The 23,887-nt window shown below is 41.1% G+C and overlaps 1 protein-coding gene across 3 annotated transcripts in view; it reads left to right on the top strand.

Moving 5' to 3' along the window:
• The window catches only part of LOC117399414 (V-set and transmembrane domain-containing protein 2A-like), a 37,527-nt gene that overhangs the window by 4,845 nt on the left and 8,795 nt on the right, over positions 1–23,887 (top strand). For all 3 annotated transcript variants that reach the window (XM_033998544.3, XM_033998542.3, XM_033998543.3), the window contains exons 3-4: positions 17,867–17,917; positions 19,012–19,351. In XM_033998544.3, coding sequence (XP_033854435.2) covers positions 17,867–17,917; positions 19,012–19,351 — 391 coding nt within the window. The remainder of the gene's footprint in view (positions 1–17,866; positions 17,918–19,011; positions 19,352–23,887) is intronic.

The following is a 23,887-nucleotide window of genomic DNA, read 5'->3' as shown; positions in this document are numbered from 1 at the left end:
CTCTCCTGGACCAGGGTTGGAGACCCCTGATCTAGACAGACAACCTGCCAACTCCAAAAGGTTCAAACTGATAACAAGGTATTATATGGGTTTTGTTCATTTCATTCCTAGGCAGTAAATCATGTGTTTCTGTGGCTGGCAGCCATCTTGTCTCAAACATACAGCCTGGAGCCAACATGGCCACCCTTTGCACAGCCACATGGAAATTAAGGTGTCTTTCTGGGGAGGTTGATTGATCAGCCCGGGAATGCTAGGCATGCACTTCCTGATTGGCTGATCAAGTGTATGCTGGTGCAATGTTAACTAGAGCTCTATTTCCTGTCTAAAGGCTTTCATGTTTTTAAATATAAAGAAAACTCCCTGTATTTATGGTAGATGTCAGCTAGAGGGAGCTGCTGAGTCTCAGAGGCAGGTGAATAGATTTGTCTTCCCTGAGCCAAACCTGTAATAAGCTACAATGTATTACAGTGTATTGAGGGTAATTGAAAAACTAGAAAATCGGTACAGGCACCGAAATGCAAATACACCAGTATATCCTTCTGTACACTTGTTATATCTGGGCAATTAAGAGATTATGAAAGTCCCTTCTGTTGTCATGCTCCTAACAACACTTAATTAGGAACATCCACAAATATGTATTGGTGTAGTCCAAATGTGATTAATGCAAAATGGAGTGTATGTAAGATCCTGTTCTACAATATGACATGTAGTTGTTTACAGCAGGGTCAGATGTTACAAATGATACCTAATTACAATAAAAGCAATCCATATTCCACAGAACAATATGCAGAAAATTAAGCATTAGAGTTGTTACAGGACTAGAAAAGCATAATGTGAACAGACAGGGTTTATACAGTTTACAAAGGATGGAAGGAGGCTACAGGAAGCTAATTGTCTTATGTCTATATTATGGTTTTATAATATCTGAGGTTTAAAGGGCAAAAGTAAAAAAGAATACATTGTTATATAGGACTTATAATCAGTCGGTTAATATTCAAAGTCAAATACTTATGATTTATTTCTTAGCGGACGCCCTTATCCAGGGCAACTTACAATTGTTACAAGATATTACATTATTTTTTTTTACATAGAATTACCCATTTATACAGTTGGATTTTTACTGGAGCAATCTAGGTAAAGTACCTTGCTCAAGGGTACAGCAGCAGTGTCCCCAACCGGGGATTGAACCCACAACCCTCCAGTCAAGAGTCCAGAGCCCTAACCACTACTCCACACTGCTGCCCTCAAGCCTAAATACTTAACACTCAAAAGCAACTGTCAAAGTAATATTCCCACAGCCACTTTTGTCATTAGCAGGAGCTGATAGAGCAACAAACCTAATCACTCCTTAAGTATGAATAAAAACTATTGACATTCTTAAAAATGGAAAGTTTGCATCCCCGTGTGGCTCACATGGCAGAAGCACAGCCCCGTGGTGCACAGGGTATCATACAGTGCAGGTTCGCATCGTGGCTGTGTCTTTGCTGGGGACTAGAAGGGAGCGTGGGTTAGGGAGGCAAAACCATTGTGCTACAGTGAACCCTGCTGGCTAGGTGCCCAGTGAGCTCAGAGCGGACACCTGAAGGACTGGCCTTTGTCCTCCAGAGGCCGGTAGCTTGCTGAGATCCACTCTCAAGTTTCTGAAAATATTTTCTTTTTAATTAATATTTGTATTGATGTTCTTACGTTTGTTTTAAAATTTAAATGTAGCAGCATTGATCAATGGGGTGAAATATGCTTTGCTGAATAATATGATGTGTTTGGGAAGTAAATTGTCTTTAGCTGTAGTTACTACAGTATAAATTACTATAATAACCACTTTGTATTGATGTGTATCTGGAAAGAAAATAGAGAAGCAAGACCTGTTGCGCTGTGGTAGAATATTGGCTTCTCATGCTCTAGGCGCCACTATCACATTACTTATTAATAACTGATTTATTTATTAAGACCCTAAAAAATAAGCCACTGCAGTGGACATAACACTTTAAAATGGATACATAACCTAAATGCAGATTACATGACTGCCACAAATAATTGGGTATAATTTGAATCACAGCCAAGGGCTCAGCGCAGTGTTGCATAATTTATCTGCAGCTTCCTAGTAACATATTGCTGCCAAGAAATGTCACAAGCAGGGAGCCAGGTCCACAGGACTTAATGTGGGCATTGTAGTGTCTGCAGTGGTGTAAACATGGTTAAAACTGAAACAAGCAGGGCTTAAATTGTGCTGAAAATTGATTAGTAGCTTAGCTTAGGGTTTTTTTTCCATTGCCTTGACAAAGGCATATGATTCTTTACTCCAAATTGACATTAGAACATTTTTTTCAGAAAGAAAACACTCAATAAAGTTAAAATGAAGTAAAAATGGTTCAACTATTAGTTTGAGGTATAGACATTTGAGAATCTGTAACAAAACATTTGTCTACTTGACTAATTCTTGTAGTTTAACTTCAGACTTCACGGGGGGGGGGACAAGGCCATCTGCTGTGATGTTTTAAGACATGAAGTTAGTAACGTATACCATATAAAGAGAGGCTCTGTCCTTCAAAGGCCCTACGCATACAAAGAGGGGTTCTGTCACTGAGGAGACCCGACAAACAGGAGGGGGGTCACCGTCTCTGAGATGACCCGACATACGAAGAGGGGTCATCGTCTCTGAGATGACCCGACAAACGAAGAGGCTCGCGAACCAGAAAGAGAAACATTGATTAGTAATATTAACACATAAAAGAAGTTCTGACTCTTCAATGGCCAAACATATGCAGTAAGGGTTCCGTCACTGAGGATACCCGACATATAGAAGGGGGGCCATCGTCTTTGAGGTGACCCGACATACAAAGTAAAGCACTGTCGTTGAGGTTAATAGACTCAGCTCAGTTTTATATGGTGCAAAACATTTTAACGTTTTGTTGTGTTTCTGGACTTTGCGATACCTGCACGATGCCTGCATTAATAGTCGTATCTACAACGTATCGACAGTAACAATCAACCATTTTGTTACAGACTTTCAATAAGTCTTAACATAAAAAAGAACAGTCCTACTACAGTAGCAGGCAGTTTACAGTGACTCTGATCGCATCATCAATTCCAGATTTTTTAAATCCTTTGATGGAAATGTCTTTTAATTGTTTTCAAGCAAATTGGCTTCATCACTGCCATTCTCATATCCACTTTGAATCTGACACATTATTTCCCTTGTCCAGCGGTTCTTTAACCTGTTCTGCATACAAGTCTGCCAGAGGGCGGGATCACTATAGGCACAGTATGTAATCCTCTGATTGGTGGAAGTATTATTGGCGATCCAATCAAAACAGACAATAAAGCCCAAATCCCCCCCAGGATACAGCCCCCCAGTTTGAGAACCAATGCGTTAACATATTGAATTACATACCGCTTTGTAGTTTTGCATTTACTTAACTAAAAACGGAAAACTATTTTTAAATGTGACATTTTGAAATCTAACATGAAATACTGCACTACTATTATGGCTTTCGGTAGACTTTTGCGATACCATTTTGAAGTTTGTTTTATTACATGATGTTAAATAAAATATCTAAATGATGTTCAATTATGTATCTATCCTAACGGGGGACGGCAGGGAGCGATGCTGGGATGCCAGAATCACCGTCGAGCCCTCTTGAGGTGTCGTGGGCTAGTCGATGAAACACCGAGGATGGAAGGTGCCCACTTGAAGACCTCAGAGATATACCCTACTTAGCTCAATCCAGATGGTTGTCATGCTGATGCACTGGGGAGACTGCACTGTGGTTGATCCCCGGAGCCAGCATCGCAGCCTTGTGTGTGCTGATGCTCTAGAGAGGCAAAATAATCTGATCCCTGGAGCCAGCATTACACTTCAGCCATCAACACCAGGCAGAAGGATATCTACATCATTATATGGAAGGAAACGCAAATGGATGGAGACACAGATGGATCACATTAGTTTACTGTAAAGCTACATCTTAGTTGGTGCTTATCTTGGCGAGAGCTGAGTTCAAATCAGCATGAAGTTTTAACATCTACTCTTGTGTAGTGGAAATCTATCCTAAAATTGTAGGTGATGCAAAACTGTTGGCCATAGCTGTATATCCAAGAGAACTAGGTATGGAAGGACCCACAGTTGCTTCTTTCAGTGATGGTACAGTTCAAATGTAGAAATAGACTATTCATACTAAGCATGATTCATTAAAATGTTATCTGAAATAACTGTAAATATGTTTTCCATTATATATATATGTATTTGTTTTTATTATTCAGAAACTACAGATAAGCAAAGCAACCCCCATCCCTCCACTTCTATCACCTCCTTGCAACACAGCAACCAGACAGTAAAGAGATATTGCATGAGAATAGTCAAGCTTTTTCAGATTCGCACCATATTTTCCGGTCTACGTGATGTGGATTTGGGTGTAGCTGAAGATGTGGACGAGGAGGAGTACTATATTGGAAATGTACTTCAGGACACCGTATAATACAAAAACAAGCAATCAGCACAATCTGGACATTTTAATTCAGCATCATTATGTCTAGATTTGCACCATCAAAGCTTCATCGGCTACACCAAATGGTTTGAGAAACTGGATTCTCACTTGGACAAAATAAACAATACAATGGACATATTTATTACAGTTTACGAAAAACAGAATCAAATACATGCAAATTTACTGGAACAATGTATTACAGTCATATCAGATCAAAATGTTATCAGAAAAATGAAATGTTGCAAAAAATGTGTGAAACTCAGAATAACCTATGAATCCCAAACCAAGATATATGTACACATTTAATTTAATTAAATCAGCAACTTATGAATCCATACACATATTTGTAAACACGAATGCACCTTCATATTTTTATCCACCTGTGCAGCCTCAGTATTTCCATCCCCTTGTCCAGCCTTATTATACAGTAGAGTAGCCGTCCCCAGTCCAGCATCCAGAGCCGATGACAGCAGTCTACCTCCAGATTTGCAACAACTTCACTACCTGATGGTGGTGGTTCTTCATCCTGTGGTGCATCGTCATCAGACACACACACTGTGTCTTTGGGCTCTTCTCTCTGCAGTACCAAGTTCACAATGTTTGAGTCACAAAGTTCTTCACTCACTGGTTCTGCATCATCAACATGAACCCAGGCGGCGAACAATTTTGTGGCTGTGTCCAGGGAGCTTGCGGTTTCTCCCAGTTTGCAGAGAGCTCCGACTAGCGCAATGTGATTGACTATGTTTACCTCTTCTGGCTCTTGGAAGAAATCATCATTTCACTGTGACGAGTCAGAGAAGGCATCTCCCAATCCCTTCACAAAGCACTTTTCAATCATCTCAGATCTCACAGCATTCCATGACTCGGCAATCAAGTAGAGCATATCTTTCACATTGATCTTGCGGAGCGATTCTTGTCGATACACACTTGAGATTGCAGATGACGCCCATATCCATAGGCTGGAGTTCTGATATGGTGTTTGAAGGCAGAAAAGCAACTCTGATGTTTCCATCCCTAGTTTGCATCACTTCTGCAGGAGGATGTGCAGCACAATTGTCCATCAGTAGGACAGCGTTTAACGGGAGTTTTTGCTGATGCATGTACAATCTCTCATGAGGTCTGATGTCATCCATGCATTAGAGTTGCTTCTACAGATGAAGGTTTACATACTTCAGTGCACGAGGGTTAGCGGATTTCCCTATGACAAGTAGGGGCAATTTATGACTTCCAGTTTTATTTGCTGTCACAAGGACAGTAAAATGTGACTTCGTTTTTTTGTACCCCTCCACTTGTTTGTCTTGTTTCTCTGTTGGTGTCTTATCTGTTGACAAACCCGCGCAACTTAATTTAATCTTTCATCCATCCTCGCAGAGTTCTGAACACCTGAACACCAAGCTCTCGAGAAACTTTAATTTGAGGTTCCCCTGTCGATGGCCTCCAGCATTTCCTGGACAGTGTAAGCCTTTCGTTTGGATGACTGTAGCAGGGCAGGGGCCCTGCACATGAAGAGGGTTTTTTTGTGTATACCATTGTAAATAGTATTGTGTAATTGTTGTAATTAATTAATGAAGTGCCTGACGCTCCTGGGATAGCCTGCCTGCTGTGTGTGATTGCCAGCTGTGGATAATCAGCAGGTAGGGGTGTTCCAGCACGGCGTTAGGTATAAAGAGGTCCTGTTTGTTCACCTCGGGGCTGCTGCAAAGTCAAGGACAATGAGCTGAAGATCGTCCACGCTACCCGAGCATAGAGACCGAAATAGTTGCTGAAATCCTCCGATCGCCATGATGGTGAACCGGGATTGGAGCCAAAAGAAGCTGCCAAAACCGCCGACGGCCGGAGTCAGGGTTTGTGTTGAGACATAAAGATTAGTTCGGGGATGGTAGATCCCCATAAAGTATAGCGAGGTGAGCAAGCGGGACCTCCATGCATTAGCGAGTAGCGCACGCTGTTTTTACAGCACCTTTTATTTTATAGTTTTTTGTATTGTGTTTTATTTTGTTTTTTCGTACGATGGCCATATGTACTCAGTGAGCTACCATGGTTGGTAGTGTCACATGAGCTGTTCTCACTGTTCTCCTGCGCGCCTGCGGGGCGTGTCAACTTCAACCTCTGTCTTGATCTCCATCCTGTCACTCAGCAGCAATGCACACACCCACGAGCATGACCCTGTTACAATGACATTTTGTCATGGCACTCAAAAAAAACAGTGTCAGTTTTGTACTGTGGAAGCTACACATATTAGACCGGTAAGTACTGACTGAACTGTATTTACACAAGCAATCTCGCGAGGTTCAATGTAAAAAAAACACACTACATAAAAATATCTAAACAGTGTTTGTTTTTTTTCTGTAAAACCAGATTAATACCAAACTAATAAAAACACTGTAAAACAATAAAATACAAAAGACAATTAAAACTAGAAGATAAACTAGAGCTCACCCTCCTCACTTACTGAGCACAAGGCATCTCCCACACACCACCTCTCCTGGAATTCCTCCAGGTTATTATTCAGTTAAAAAAATTCAACCTCCACTCTCATCTGGCTAACCACCAACACCCTGAACTGCACTACGACATCGGTCAGCCCGACCCTAGAGATACTGTTCTTTCTGGATTTTAAAATAGCTAGTTTTGCCCAACCCATTATAAAATTAATTAAAATACATATGTTTCTCTTTTTAAAACTGTAAGGGAGCTCAAAGATTAATAGCTATTTTGTGAACTCCTTGCCTAGGCCCTGCAGGAGCTCCTGTAGGAGATGGAAGAGTGTTCCTAGCCTTGCACACTAGCTGTACATATGGAACCGTGTCTCCTGAACTAATGCTAGAATCAACTGTGGAGAACACTGCAGGTCCCTCGCTTTTTTGGTGTACATTTCCCTGCCGCAAGGCGCATGGATGCAGTGCATCTGCCAGCTGTCCACTCTCCTCCTCTCCAAGCCAAAGAAGCTGGAGGGGGTGTCCATATCTCTGAGCTCCATGAAGCGAAAGTGCACCAGCGCCCCGTTCACTCTCTCCTTCAGCAGGCTGCCCAGCATGTGTCTCTGCTCCCTTAAGGTTTGTAGGGTCTGCTCCTGATGGTCTGTCTGCTCTCTAACTGGACAATTTTAACCTCCAACTCTCTCACTGCTGAGTTCAGTGACCTGGTTGAGTTGAGTGTGTACTGCTGGCAAAATAATTTTAATCTGCGTTTTGCCGATGCCCCACCACTGCCTCATACCTTTATAGCGTGTTTTTTCTTTTTTCCATGTGTTCCAAAATAGATGAAATTGCTTTACAGAATGTGTGCCCTGTAATAGCTTTACATTAAAATGCCAGTAGGAAGTGCTGTAAGAGTCAGAGGTAAGTATTACTGTAACTAACAGACAGTGGTGATCAGAGAGGCTACTGGGGATGATGTTGGCTTTAATTAATTTATTCAGTCTCTTCAATGTCTAAAATCGTTGATAGGCTGGGCTTCAATAATATTGCCACTTCTGCACTGGTGCTTGAGCCATGGCTCAGCACACATGGCCCCCTCCACTCTGCCAGCCACCCCACCTCATTCTCCCTGTCTCCTCCAGTAGTGCTACCCCTGCCCGCTTCTGCTCTAAAAACTCACAAAGCTGAACTCTTTTAAAAGACTCTGCAGTCATTCACGTTAAAATAAATAAAAACATACTTTTCCATAGTGGCTAAAAAAAAATAAAACTGACAGAGTAAAACAAGCAACAATAAAAAAATTCTTATAAGAGGTATCCATTATAAAACGAATATTTAGCAACATTAGCGGTCTTTTTCTTAATCATTTGAACATATTTCTTAAGAAGGTACCTTTTTTCCTCTAATGTTGCCTTTCTTGTGACAATGTGCGCTTAGTGGAGCAATAATTGCAAATCTGGGAAGTTTTCAATTTCAACCCCTCTTTTCCCTTCTGTATTCTCCATGAACTGTTTAACTTGTTCAAAGGGATAAACTTTCCCCCCCTGTTAACGGGTTGGCTATTGGGGATGTCAGATAAGCGAGGAGTCAGAGAGCTCCCCCTCCATTTTCCCTTCGCCGTCCCCGTCTGTCAGCTCCTCCGCGGCTCTCTCCACCGCCACAGCTCCGCTCTCCTCCTCTCCACCCAGCACAGCCACAGCCACCACCGCTGCCTCCCCCTGATGAACTGAACCGGGTCTCTTTTTACTACCTGGGTACTGATTATTAATTTGAGAATTTAAAGAAAATGTAACAAATATGACAATGCCTTTGTAAGCACAAGTCTCTGGCCAGCATAATAAAGACAACGTTAACGACAAAGTGCACCTCAATAATAATGACTGCGCCGACTGTTCTTCTCAGGAACTAAATTGGAAAGAAAACAACATATAACAACATCCTTTATGTCAGTGATAACTCTTAATTATCCATTAATAATAATAACCGTGTGGCTTCCAATACGGAATGCTTTATCTACAGTTGTTGCGAAGATATAGTTTCTTACCAAAAAGATAAAACAAGTAGCCTTTATTTAAAAATAAATAAACAAATAACTAAAAATAAATAAACAAATAAATAAATAAAACCTCCATTATTGGAACCCTTGCATCACCCTGAATCAATACAAGTACAACATTACATTAACAATAACAACAGTGAAATATGGACAATAGATGTTGCAAAGAATCCCGCAGCATGATGCATATTTACATAACTGTATTCAAACTGAGATAATAATAAATAATAATTATTATTATTATTATTATTATTATTATTATTATTATTATTATTATTATTTTGATGTTTCCAGTACTGAAAAAGGTTACACAAGTCTACAGATCTGAAGGGACTAAATGTATGTGTACTATATTGTATTTCAATATGTATCATGCACTAATGTATGTGTGTTTTTTCAATCATTACCCAAAAAAGATCCAGGTATTTTTCACAGCGGGTACCTGGTTCCGGATTTTCTACCTGTGCCAACCTCTAATATATATAGTAGTGTGGCATACTAGAGGGGAAAAGGAGAGAAATGTGTAGTCCAGGAGGGGAAAAAGGACTACATCCCCCAGAATGCCATGGGAATGAGCCAAAAAGAGGTTTCCTTGGATCAAGATATTAAACGAAGTAATACACTAATAAAATGAAGCCTGTGAAGAGACATGTGTGGTCGAACAAAGTACTGTGTGAACCTTGTTGAACAAAAGTGTTTTTGTTTTACCGGTAAACGGTGTAGCCGTCCGGTTTATAGTGAGGGATTTTCGTTAAGAGTTTAGTTAGTACTCCAGGTGGGAGTTAGCTTTTTGTTTTGGTTTTGTTTATTTTGTTATTGTAAGTAATAAAAAGTGCACATAAGTGCTTAAACCTGCAATTCTGTGTATGGGTCTGTATTTTAAAAGTGTGAAAACAAGCTGCAGCCACAAGGCTAAGTTACAGTAGGTATTTAAGAAAAAAAACATAGCGACTTTTTTCGGAACAGTTTTTATCATCTGATATAAACGTCTACGTCTTAACCGCAATGAGAAAGTAAACAGCAGAAACAGCACTTTGATATGTAGCATCTCCAATCATTCATACTGCACGCTGGTTGAAACTGCACTTTGATATGTAAGACATGTCAACCCCTAAGTGTTCACACCAGTGAGACCCCTGCTGAAAAACCTTGGGATTGATGAAAAACCTTAACCTAAACCACTAGATTTTGTTTTGGAGGGAGGAGTGCTGGTGACAGATCAAGATTTTTGCACATGGCTGACAGCTACGCCACTGACCTAGACTTAAGGGCTATGCACACTGGAATTGAAACATGAGTACATAAATAAATAAATAAATAAATAAATAAATAAATAAAAAACACTGTAGCTAGTCATGAAAAGAAAATACTGTCTGCTTTTGCTCCTTTTGTGGAGACGAAATAAAATAAATAAAACAAAGAAATAGTCTGGGTACACCACACACTAAAAAAAATGACATTTAACAGTGAATGTTTATATGTGATCTGGTTTAACATGTAAATTATTCAAAATGAATAAATCTACACATTTATTTGTAAATACTGAGAATTAGTTTAATATACTTTTTTAAAATTGATTTTCAGTTTTAATATAATCTTCAGTTAGTGTGTTAATGTTATTTATTATTATTGGTCAACATTACACCATGTAACAAATTTTAATTTTTTTTTTGGTTCCTGGGTAGTAAATGGCTATTATTCCCCACAAACTTTGCTTTTGTGACCAGGACAGTGATATTTTGAAATTTACCTATTTTCCAGAACATTCCAGATAGATTCAGTGCTGAGTAAACTCGGAGTAACATCTAGAACTTTCCAGTAATATAAATAGTAGTATAAATACAGGGGCCTTAAGCCCACCAGTTCAGTTTAGTTCCAGCTGCCTAAGTGGATACATATCTGCATTTTTCTGAGATGGCATCAAGAGGCTGCAAGCATCCGGCAGACGCATTTTGCTATGTCTGCGGCCAATTTATCAAGACAAGAGCGAAAAAGTACTCCGTGGAAGCATCTGCTAAGATGTGTGAGGCCTACAAGGCATATTTCGGCATGCCTGTCGGGGATCAAGACAAACCCTGGGCACCTCATTTCACCTGCGAGCACTGCAAAAAGACTCTGGAAGGTAAGATGGACAATTGTTGCTCGGAATTTTATGTTATAAAATTTGTTACAATTTTTAAAATTGTAAAAGTTTTTAATTTTAAAATGTTTTACAATTTTCAATGTTATTGAAAAAATATATCATATATGAAAAATGTTGCGAGAATCTCTTACACATTAGTCATGGATGAAATAAATGTATTTTTGTAGGATGGTACAGAGGGGAAAAGAGAGCCATGAAGTTCGCTATCCCAAAGAATTTGGCGGGAACCCACTGACCACTCAAGCAACTGCTACTTCTGCATTGTGGACCCTTCCAAACGTCGGACTGGCAAGAATGCACCTGCTATCACGTATCCGGACCTTCCTTCATCCATCGCCCTGGTGCCACACTGCCATGAGCTCCCCGTACCCACTCCACCGGAGACAGAGCAGCCGTCTTTAGAAGAGAGCAGCAAGTCAGAGAGCGAGGAAGACGTTGTAGATCCAGATGACAATTTCAGAGGTGGAGCTGAGGAGAGAAACCCATACTACCCCAACCAAAAAGACCTCAACGACTTTATTAGAGATCTTGGTCTCACCAAGTCCAATGCCGAGCTTTTGACGTCTATGCTCAAGCAGTCGAACTTGTTGGATAAAAGTGTGCAAGTCGCAGATCAGAGGAAGCGTCACCAACCTTTTTCCAGCTTCTTCACCCGTCAAGATGGGCTCTGCTTCTGCCACAATGTGACCAGTCTGTTCGAGGCAATCGGAATCGCCTGTAACCAGAATGAGTGGTGCCTCTTCATTGGCAGCTCATCCAGGAGCCTCAAAGCCGTGCTGCTCCATAATGGTAACAAGTACCCGTCTCTTCCCCTGGCTCACTCGGTGCACCTCAAAGAGGATTACAACAGCATCAAGACCTTGCTGGACGCCTTGAAGTATGATGAGTACGGCTGGGAGGCCATAGGAGACTTCAAAATGGTGGCATTCCTGATGGGTCTCCAAGGCGGTTTTACCAAGTTTCCCTGCTATCTTTGCCTTTGGGACAGCAGGGACACCAAGGCGCACTACCACAGGCGGGACTGGCCACAGTGGACCGAGTTCTCTGTGGGGAGGAACAACGACAAGTGGGAGCCACTGGTGGACCCCTGGAAGGTGCTGATGTCACCACTGCACATCAAATTGGGCCTTATGAAACAATTTGTCAGAGCTCTAGATAAGGAGTCGGCAGCCTTCAAGTACCTTCAAGACTTCTTCCCTAAGATGTCTGAGGCAAAGGTCAAAGCTGGTGTCTTCGTCGGACCACAGATAAAGAAGATCCTGGAGTGCAATGAATTCCCCAAGAAGCTCACTAGTAAGGAGAAAGCGGCTTGGAACAGCATTGTCGCAGTGGTTCGGGGCTTCCTGGGCAATCACAAGGCCGAAAACTATGTGGAGCTGGTTGAGACTCTGGTGAAGAACTACGGCACAATGGGCTGTAGGATGTCCCTCAAAGTCCATATCCTTGATGCTCATCTTGATAAATTCAAGGAGAACATGGGAGCGTACTTGGAGGAGCAAGGCGAGCGCTTCCACCAGGATATACTGGACTTTGAACGCCGCTACCAAGGACAGTATAACGAGAACATGATGGGAGACTACATTTGGGGGCTGATTCGTGAAAGTGATTTACAGTATAATCGTAAATCTCAAAAAACTGCTCACTTCTAAATCTTTTGTAGTCATTTTTGTAATACTTTAGTATAAATACATGTTAATTTGGATTCATATGTTGTTTTTGTCTGACTTTATGTGAACGAAAAGACACAAATTTGCCCGTTTTCTCATTGGAAATAGGTAAATTTCAAAATATCACTGTCCTGGTCACAAAAGCAAAGTTTGTGGGGAATAATAGCCATTTTCTATACTTTTGAGGCATAAGCAATTAGGAAATAACACTTACTACCCAGGAACAAAAAGTGTGTTACATAGTGTTATTAAAACAAACATCATTTTATAGAAATACAAAACCAGTGTGTGGCGCTCCCCGTAACTTTGACTAAAATTAAGGTGAAATAAAGAGAGATAAACATACCATCAATTTCCAATTGTTCTGTTATTTCTTATAACCACTGACACTGGAAACATAGAAGGCTTGCACAGACAAACTGTCAGTTTTTAGACAACAAGGCAATTCTATCTTTGGAGTAAGGGGGTAGTTTGGTAGCAGCTACAGGAATATAGAATGGTAATGTGCGCCTCTTCATGATTTATAAATCTTAGAGACCATAAGCTAAGGGTTTATTGAGTAACCTAAATTCTAGGTAATGCAAAACTTTTGGCCATAGCTGTAGAACTCTGGATGCCTTTTAAATCTGAATTGTGAGAAGTAACAGCTTACCGCCCACATATCTATCACACTATAGAGTTGTTGTTGTTGGTTTTTTAGCCCACCGCAGTCATATTACCAAAACCCAGGTTTATGGTTTAAAAAAAAAAAAATTAAAAATCAATTTTCTGTGGTGTTTTTTGATTATTATCGGTCAAAACTGAAAACTTAAAGCAGTAAATATACTGTAGCATAATGCTTTATCGTTGAGATCTGTAAAAAACAAACAAACATATATACAGTATATAGGTACTTCTGTTGTAGGGCATATACACTGTGGTCGTTTCCGTAAGCAAACTTTTCTCATTGGTCTGATAGACAATTATTTCAACCTTTGTGGTTATGTCCAAATCTTTTCATATCTGACACTTTTCCAATTTAATTTGAAAATAAACACTGGAATAAGATAGACGCTGCACATGCAGCAGTTGGTGGATAACTCATGCACACAGTTTGAAATGATATTAAGAGTGGTTCAAATCGGTTGAATATCTGATAAGTCTCATTGATATAAAGCGGAGTGTGAGAATAACTGAAGTGATCTTATCAGGAGCTTTTTTTCCCCATTGACTCCCATTATACTCTGACCAGGACATTTCAATGTGGTGATAATATGCAGAGCTTGACATTAAGCAGGTTTCACTGTATTATTATTATTATTATTATTATTATTAATTTTTATTTTGTATGTAGACTAAGATACATTTTGTTATTATTATTATTAATATTTATTTCTTAGCAGACACCCTTATCCAGGGCGACTTACAATCGTAAGCAAATACATTTCAAGTATCACAGTACAAGTAATAATACAATTAAGAGCAAGATAAATACAATGACTTTGGTTCAAGGAAGTACAAGTGTGACAAAATACGAATCAATAATACAGCAGATAACAGTGTCAGTGATAGTTACATCAGGATATGATTAAATACAAAATACTGCAGATTAAACACTTGGCAGATTACAGTACTCTGAAGTACAGGATTAAATGCAGTAAAATAGGGGGCAGATAAGAGCAAGTAAAGCACATTTAAGGAAGGGTGATAAGTGTCCCAGGGGAAAAACAGAGGAGTTCTACAGGTGCTTTCTGTGGTCAGGGACTGGGCAGTCCTGACATCTGTAGGAAGGTCATTCCACCACTGCGGGGCGAGGGTGGAGAAGGAGCGGGCTCTGGAGGCAGGGGAGCGTAGAGGAGGTAGAGCCAGTCTTCTAGTGCAGGCGGAGCGGAGAGGTTGAGTGGGGGTGTAGGGAGAGATGAGGGTCTGGAGGTAGAGGGTGCAGTCTGGTCAAGACATCTGTAGGCTAGTACAAGAGTCTTGAACTGGATGCGAGCGGTGATCGGGAGCCAGTGGAGTACATTTCACAGTGAACCCTTAAAAGGTATTTCAGTCCAAATGTCTCATTTGCAATGAACAGTTTTAAATAATATCTTTTTTTAAAAAAATTTTTTTATTAAAATTAGGTTTTAAAAAGTTTACAAACTAACTTTCTGACAGATAAGCACTGGCTGATCCAGACTTTCATGAGGGGTCACCTGATTCCAAAGCAAAGATAAAAAAAGATTAAAAACTTAAAAGCTTTTAGATATTATTTTTTCTTAGACAGCTAAGAAATGATAAGAGTTAAACCGGTTATCTTTTAGAAGTAAATGCAAATTAAATCAAAATAAAAATGCAGAGCAACAGCCATAGCCACTATTGTTTACATATTTTAAACATTGCAAACAATATCAAGGGCAACATTTGTTGTGTTAAATTTGACATTGAAACACAAATAAATGAATAAAGGTGTTTGGAAATTGTGTCTAGGTTTGATAATTACGAGTAATGCATTGTATATATAGAAACATCATGCCTAATGCGTGCATCTGTTTTTAAAACGGGCTGAAAGGTTGTTGATCACTTAGTTTAAAGGCATTAAAGACTTATTTTGCATGTTTCTTTTACTGTCAACTCCCCTTCCCCCACTCACCCGCTTTCTACATCAATCCCTCCCCCGAGGTGTAGGGTGACCAGACGTCCGATATTAGGGGCTTTGTCCCGCGTCCTGATCGAGGTACTGTCAGGACGCCATTTGTCCCAATTTTTTGAGTTGATGTTGAAAACCCAGTCGTAAAATGTGAACTTTTTTCTAGTTAGGAAATTTCGTGTACAACAGCATACTCTACAGGTTTAGGGTGTGTTGTTTGAGTGAGTTGTTAGCATTGCATATATGGGGCTATCCAATCATGTTAGCCTGCAGTCATATGATGCGGTATGCGTCATGTGTTTTTCTTGTTGCGTGCCCCTGTGCGTCTGGTTTTACTGGCAAAGTGTCATGATGGCTGGTGTTGTTGACGAGCCTGTCACTAAAAAGCAAAAAAGTCATCCAATTAGGATTAGAATTAGGATTTCACAGACATTTCACGGACCTATTTAAACATTAAATACACCTAATATTTCAGAGCACTATAAAAGCCTAAAAATAGTGGTAGTTGTTTCCTTACTAAAACAGAGTGCTATCATTTGTTAAAGGCAAGCATGCATCTCCCAACAGTTGCTGCCGACATTCTGCCGACAGTCTTGTGTGGATTTGCCCATACATTGAGACTGCACATCTGCATCCACTGAATTGGTTGGAAGTTTAAGGCAAAGCTTTGCCAAGTTATACAGATGTGGACCTCAATTAGAAACAGTCCCAAAACTCGGTTACCCAAAGGTATCTGGCATTCTTTAATAAAGTCCATATATGCAGCACGTTCGTTGTCATGTTATTTGTCCCATCCAGGAATTTATTTGATCAGTAACGAGTCAAAACATAGAAAACGTGCCTATTCGGGTCTAAAATTCTAACTGCATTTAAAAAGTAAACAGCAGGTTGTTTGAACCGAGGTAGCTGTGCTTGACTGTACCTGTAGTGCTGATTTAACTTGGGTACAACCAACACAGGAATAGCCTACTTTTTTGTCTGTGCTGTCATTCCAATTTGTTTTCTGAAAGCTGTTGTTTGTTTTACGTTCTGTTCAGCAGCCTCTGTAGTAGCCTTTTTTTTAATGTGTGATTCTGAAGATGTAGCGATCGTATTTTCTTTAAGTCACATTACAAGATGTGCAAAACAATTACCTCCATCTGCATGTACAGTTTATTTAGGCAATACCTTGACACGATCCTCAGCCGAAATATACTTTGCTTGTTTTGCTTTGTCGTCCATTTTCTAAAGTCTAATGCTGAAAACTACATTTTAGCATCAAACTTTTGCCCAAGGTCGCTTGAAGAAAACGGCAACATTGACAAATTATGACAGTACATAATTATGAAAAAGTATGAGAAATACAGATTAATAGCATTATAATTGATTTTTTTTAAAGGCCTTGTTATTAAGATCTACCACTGCAAGGCTTATTGCAAAATAAGCAAGCAAATAACAACACCAACACCCAGTATTGAATACAGGGAAATACTTTGAAGTGTTTGTTACTGAAACCAGTAATATATCATTTAATATAGAGGTAAAACAGTAGTCAAATGTATCTTTTTAATTTTACGACTGAACGTTTGGGTTAGAATTGAAAGGGGTTTTAATTAACAAACAAACAAAGAAAACACAAATAATACCTGCTGTACACTTTCATTCACAATCAGAATTTCACATGTGCAGTTTTAACAGAAGATACCTAACTTGTACCACACTACATTAAAGAAAGCTCTTTGTAGTTTGCATTGCCTTGTTTCCTGTTACCAGCTGTTTTCCCAAATGATTGATACTCTTTTCAGGCAGTGACATGTTTTAACCTGGCACAGGTGGAGTTACCTAGGAAATGAGCATAAGAGATAACCAGAAGTTGAGGGTGTTTTCTTTAACCTAGTATGGTACCAGATAAACAATGCTGCTATAACACGTTAAATTGCACGTCAAATACTTTGTGAATGGGAAGGCACAAGGTGTGACATTTATTAAATTATTTCATTAACCCTTTAGGGTCTGAGCTATTTTCACCTGTTTTTTAACTCTTTAACTATAAAGGTTACAGGTACATGTCATACATGAAATGAATGTACGCACACAGTCTTCCATAAAAAATGAAATAGTCCGAGACTCACTCTGTTTAGTACAGATAACAGAAATCACAGAAAAAAATACACTGTTTTTAGAAAAAAAAAAACATTTATTGTTATAAAACTTCTTTTAGCATGGCCAGCTCAAATCTGACAGCGTACAATGACACTTCAACATGTAGGGCACATGGACATGTTTTGGAACAAATTGGATAATAAATAAATTATTGAATATGGCCATATATACAAAAGGAAAAGGTACCAAAAGCAAACAGCAAAAAAAAACTGAACTAAACAATTTTCAAAAAAATACAAACAAAAAGAAAATAATGCATTCAATACACAGTAAACTGATCATTACCTCACATTTGTACCATGTCTTTCTTGTATTTGACTTTAAATATGCTTTTCTCTTTTTCTAGGTGGAAATTGTACCAGGAAGAGATCCAGAAGATGATGGGACTAAAATAAGTGTAAGCGTTATAGTCTAATACTATAGGCTTAAACTATGAAAATCATTATGATTGTACTGAGTCTAGGTCTGTCTTTAACAAATATGTAATAGGAAGGAAGGGCCTTCTTTAAATATTTAAATGACATCCGGATTTAGAGCTGTCCCTGTTTAGATCAATAAATAGACCCCCATGCTTCTTATTAGGGGCTGCACAGAAATATAGTTAATACATTTGATATGTTTCTTTATGCTTATTAATATGTTTATTAATATAGTATCATCATGCTATTTATTAAATGCAATTTAGCTGGTGCAAGGTCAGTGTGGAAACCCCTTGTCTTTCTAAACAGGTTTTAACTCTTTAATTGTATTTTGTGTTGCTTAAACCCATAATACTAAAGCCTTTAGATTTTGTATTTGTCATACTGTTGCCTTGCTTATCAGTTTATACTTTCTCACCCAAATGTTACATTTTTGTCATGCGTTTATGCATTCATAGAATAGAAAATGAGGGCTCCCGAGTGGCGCATCCAGTAAAGGCGCTCCTCGCAGGATGTGCCCTATAGCCTGGAGATCGCTGGTTTGAATCCAGGCTATGTCACAGCTGACCGTGACCGAGAGTTCCTAGGGGGCGGCGCACAATTGGCTGAGCGCTGCCCGGGTAGGGAGGGCTTAGGTCGGCAGGGGAATCCACGGCTCACCGCGCATCAGCGGAGCCGCCAGATCTGTGTTGTCCTCCGGCACTATAGGTCTGGTAGCATTGCTGTGGATCTGCAGTGCGAAAAATGACGGCTTGGAAGGAGCACTTTTCGGAGGACGCGTGTTTCAGCCTCCGTTTCCTGAGTCGGCGGGGGGGTTGCGAGCGGTGAGCCGGGGATACAGATAATAATTGGGCATGCTAAATTGGGGTGAAAACCGGGGTAAAAATAATTGGCGACGACTAAATTAAAAAAAAAAAAAAAAAAAAAAAGAAAATGAACTATTATGCTGGGTGCATCATTTTAAAACGTATGTTTCTCAACAAACTGTATAACATGTACTGCACAGTGCATACATTGTTTAAATTAGTATATGTAGCAATATTTCAACATGTTTCTTTTTGGATTCTTACAGACAGTAAAGGTACAAGGAAATGACATTTCCCATAAGCTACAAATTTCCAAAGTAGACAAAGACGATGAGGGTCTGTATGAATGTAGGGTGACCGATGCCAACTATGGAGAGCTCCAGGAATACAAAGTTCAGGCTTATCTACAAGTAAACGTCAGCAATAACTCAAGAAATACGCATGCACTGGAGTCATCGCCTTTGCATCTTCAGGATGGAAAGTCACGCAGAAGCAGTAATGCAGCTGTGGCAAACAGTGGAGGTAACCCTGACAACCATCGTCTTCACTCCACCTACAGTTCTCAGACAACAACATCCACAATTCTCAAACACAGTCCTGGTTCAGGTATGAACATTCACTTTAAAACAACTCTCACATAGTGGTTCTTTTTTATCATAATGCATTGAAATTAATAAATTAAGTAAATCTTACCTTGAATGCAGTGCTATTTGTTAGGAAATGTAAATACCATAATTTTCAAAATATTGTATGCACCCTTTGACCAACGTTGAAAGCATTGTAGCAAGCTATTCACAGGATGCATGTTATATACAAGGAGCTGTATACTTGAGTGCAGTTTAAATGTGTATCCTGTCATGACCTACATGAATAGTAACCTGTTTTTCTTGCATCTGTCAGCAAAAGCTGATGTTACAGTCAAGCCTTTATTTATGTTTGAGAAAAAAACACAATTCTTTATAGCAAGTGTACATCTAATTGTTCACCCATGTCATACATGTTTACCTTACTCCTACCAAAAGCAGTATGGCTCTACGTGCTAGTTACATTTTCATCTTAGCATTCAGTGAATTATGTTACATATGATTGAACTATTCTGCTATAAAAAAATGGATAGGCTTTTATACTTTGTATAAGACTACAAAGTATTATCAACAATATAAAAACAAAAAAAAAAAAACTAAAAAGGAAATGAATATTGCATAACAATTGTACTGTGTACATTAAGTTTAAATATAACAGGATTAGCACACCACATGCTTTTGATTTCTAAAATGAAAGAGCAAAATAGAATAAGCAACCTTTAAACTACTGGGAAAATATGTGAAAACAATGCTGAAGGTTTTATACCTTTACCTTTGTAAGTACCTTTTACGCATGCAACACTTATTTAGCGAGTATATTTCTTGCAAATAATAACCTGAAAACGTAGTGACACATGCAAATTAGGCTATGACATCATGAAACATCACAGGGAATTCCCTTTGACTCGCTGGAATTTGCAGTGGATAGAAAACCATTTTTTCGCCCTTATGTCGCTTTGCCAATCTCTTTCGTAATCTCTTGCTAAGTACAAATACTGTATATGTTACCGAAATTTAAAAAAACATAGTTTTGTCTTAGTGGATAGAGACAGTTATTTGTCAGATATTTCTTGCAGATCTCCACCAGTAGGCAGTAAATGTTTTATTTTTATTTAGAAGAAGGATTTATACAGGCTTTCTGTGTTCAACTATACCAATAGGAATCACGCAAGTGTAGCTACTGTATTGCAGGCATGGATTCTAATTATTTATCAAGACTAAATTCAAATAACTTATTCAACAGTTCAGCCTTTATTTTGCAAATAACCATTTACTTTTTTACCAATTCAAAAACTACTAAATTACAAAACCATCATAATTTTTAACTTTTTTGCTAACAAATATTAAAACAGTTGTTCCCTTTCAATTCGAAGACGACCACCAACCAATACTTTTGGGATATGCCTGCCTTAGGTAGGCACACGGTGCACTCCGTGCCCACATTGCTCGGTGCACATAGCGCCTCGGTGCTCGGTGCACACGGTGCTCAGTGCACATGACGCTTCGGTGCCTCGGTGTGCATAGCGCTTCGGTTCTCGGTGCATGTGGTGCACACAGTGCTCGCTGTACACGGTGCTCAGTGCGCACACCATTTCAGTGCCTCGGTGCGCATATAGCTTCAGTGCATGCGGTGCACTCGGTGCTCAGTGTGCAAGATATTCGGTGCCTCAGTGCACACAGCGCCTCAGTGCACGCAGTGCTCGGTGCACACAGCATTCTGTACACTTGGTACTTGGTGCACACGTTGCTTGATACGCGCTCCCATGCATTGCACTTAGTGCAAGGCGGTGTGCAGTGCCCAGGGTTATACAGCTAGCACGTCCTGCAGGGCGAACATGCCCCAGGAGGATGGGCATACATTGTGTGCGCAGTGCTTGAGTGTCCAGCATGCCACTTCAGCCCTAGGGGACGAGACGTTCTGGAACATCTGTGCAGCTTTCCAGACCCAGGTGCTGTGCAAAAGGCTTGACAGGGCCATGGGGATGGAATGTTCGAGGGATTCGTGTTCATGGACCTGAAGGCACAGATGGCCCATGTCCTGGAGCAGACCTCGGCTCCGCCAGCGCCCATCCCAGTACCATCCCCTGTCTCCCAAGGGGAGTTCAGAGTGAGCTGGAATCGCCTGCACTGATAGCAGAGAAGGAGGACGCGCTGTCGATACTAGGGCTCCTGGAATGAGGACTCCATCCCCACTGAGATGAAGGAAAGAGAGGAGCCTGCACTCTCTACCGAGGCAGAGCCCAGCTTCGAGGTTGCCTCGGAGGCTAGTGCGCCCTTGTTTTCAAGCTCCATGCTGGCCCTGATGGGACGCGCTGCAAACTTTTTACAGGTCCCATGGGCGAGAGCGGCTAAGCCACACCGCTCCGTGTTCAGGACGCAGGCTGCTGCTCCCTGCCCTCAGCCCTTCCCAGGGATTTCATGGAAGAGGCACGCTCTTCCTGGGATTGTCCGACCTCAGGGCCCAAGTGTGGCGCAAGTTTATTTATTTATTTATTTATTTCTTAGCAGACGCCCTTATCCAGGGCAACTTACAATTGTTACAAGATATCACATTATACATTATTTCACATTATACAGATATCACATTATTTTACATACAATTACCCATTTATACAGTTGGGTTTTTACTGGAGCAATCTAGGTAAAGTACCTTGCTCAAGGGTACAACAGCAGTGTCCCCCACTGGGGATTGAACCCACAACCCTCCGGTCAAGAGTCCAGAGCCCTAACCACTACTCCACACTGCTTCTAAGGAAGTGGCCCCGCTCGCTTCCTTAGAAGGCACGGACAAGCTGGGCCTGGCGGGTTTTCCCCCAGTGAACTCCACCATTGCGGTCTTGGTGAAGGCTCCACCAGTGGGGGGCTTGCCCAAGGACCCTGCATGCCTGAACCCGCAATGCAGGGTCACAGAGACAAACTTGAAGTGGGCTTACGCAGAGGAAGCGCAGATGATTCGCCTAGCGAATATGGCGAGTATCCTGACCTCCTATATGGAAAGCATACTATGGGAAGCCGATGGCTTCCGAATTACATCTCCTTTCAGGCACGCTGCTCCAGATCGCCGGCCTTCAAGGGCAAGCCCTAGGCCGGAGCCTGGCAAGCCTGGTGGTGGCTCGCAGACAGCTATGGCTGTCACAGGTGAGGGTCCCCGATGCGGATAAGACGGCGCTGTTGGGTGCGCCAATTTCCCCGGGGCATACCTTTGGGCCAGCAGTAGAGGAGATCCTGCAGCGCTCCCATCGAGAACGCGAGGCGTCTCGGCAAGTGACCGTTTTGAAGTGCATAGATACAATCCTAACTCCCTATGTGGCTGCAAAGGATCAGGGTGTACGGACTTCTTGGGTCTCTGGCTGGATTCCCTCACCAGAGGCCCTAGCTATTCAAAACTGTCTGACTGTGTTTCAACAGGGGTCACAGTGCAACTGGTGTTGTGTCAAAAACTATTGGGTCTGATGGCCGCTGTCTCATCAGCTATCCAACTGGGGTTACTACATATGCAACCCATTAAATCCCTTTCAGCTACATCCCAAGCGAAATAAACATCGTCGGCTGACGGCATCTCACCCTTATGGCTCTCAGATGCGGTTGTTAGTACACTGCAGAATGTTAGGGCTTCCTCCACTATGTGCTTACAAGTGAAGGTATTTTCAAAAGTGGTGTATGGCCAGAGGTCATGACCCCATCTACTGCTCCATAGCAATAATTTTACAGCTTCTGCAAGATTTGCTAGAGGCAGGCAGGTCCCCCTCTACGCTGAAAGTGTACCTGGCAGCTAGATCTGCATGCCACGTCCCCATAGACTCAATATCCCCAGGCACCCATATTCTGGTGACCCGTTTTCTAAAAGGTGCTCGGAAGCTGCGTCCAACCTAGAGAGGACGTCCTCCCCAAGTGGAGTCTGGACGTGGTATTGGAGGCTCTCACTAAGGCCCCGTTTGAGCCTATATTCCATAGAGCTGAAATATCACTCTATGAAGACAGCCTTTTTATTGGCCATCATCTCCGCTAAGCGGATTAGTGAGCTACAGGCTCTGTCTGCGCACAGTCCCTGTATGCGTGTTTGGGATAATGGAAACAGGCTATCATTGCACACCCTGCATTCCTACCTAAGGTGATTATGGCTTTCCACTTGAACCAATCAGTGGAACTAGAGGCCTTCCATCCCCTTCTCTTTGATTCGGATGAGGACAGGAAGAGGTTATATGGATAGGATGAAAGCGCTGCATCGGTCTGATGAGCTCTTTGTTTGCTATGGTGAAAGGATCCTGGGGCAAGCCCTCTCGAAGCAGCGACTGGCCCACTGGATTGTGGACACAGTATCGACTGCGTATAATGAGGCCGGCCTACCCCCATCTGGGAGGGTGGCCGCACATTCTACCAGAGGTGTGGCTGCGTCATGGGCTCTCTTTCGAGGTGCATCATTGACATTTGTACTGTGGCTAGCTGGGCTACTACGCATACATTCACCAGGTTCTACCGAATCAATGTGGCAGATCCCTCTATGCCTTCACTAGGCACAAGGGTCCTAGAGATTGCATGCGCGCACCACCAACACTAG

Source organism: Acipenser ruthenus, chromosome 4, assembly GCF_902713425.1.
Source record: "Acipenser ruthenus chromosome 4, fAciRut3.2 maternal haplotype, whole genome shotgun sequence".
NCBI lineage: Eukaryota > Metazoa > Chordata > Actinopteri > Acipenseriformes > Acipenseridae > Acipenser > Acipenser ruthenus.
Note: the sequence above shows the minus strand (reverse complement) of the source record. Positions and strands in the feature narration are given on the sequence as shown.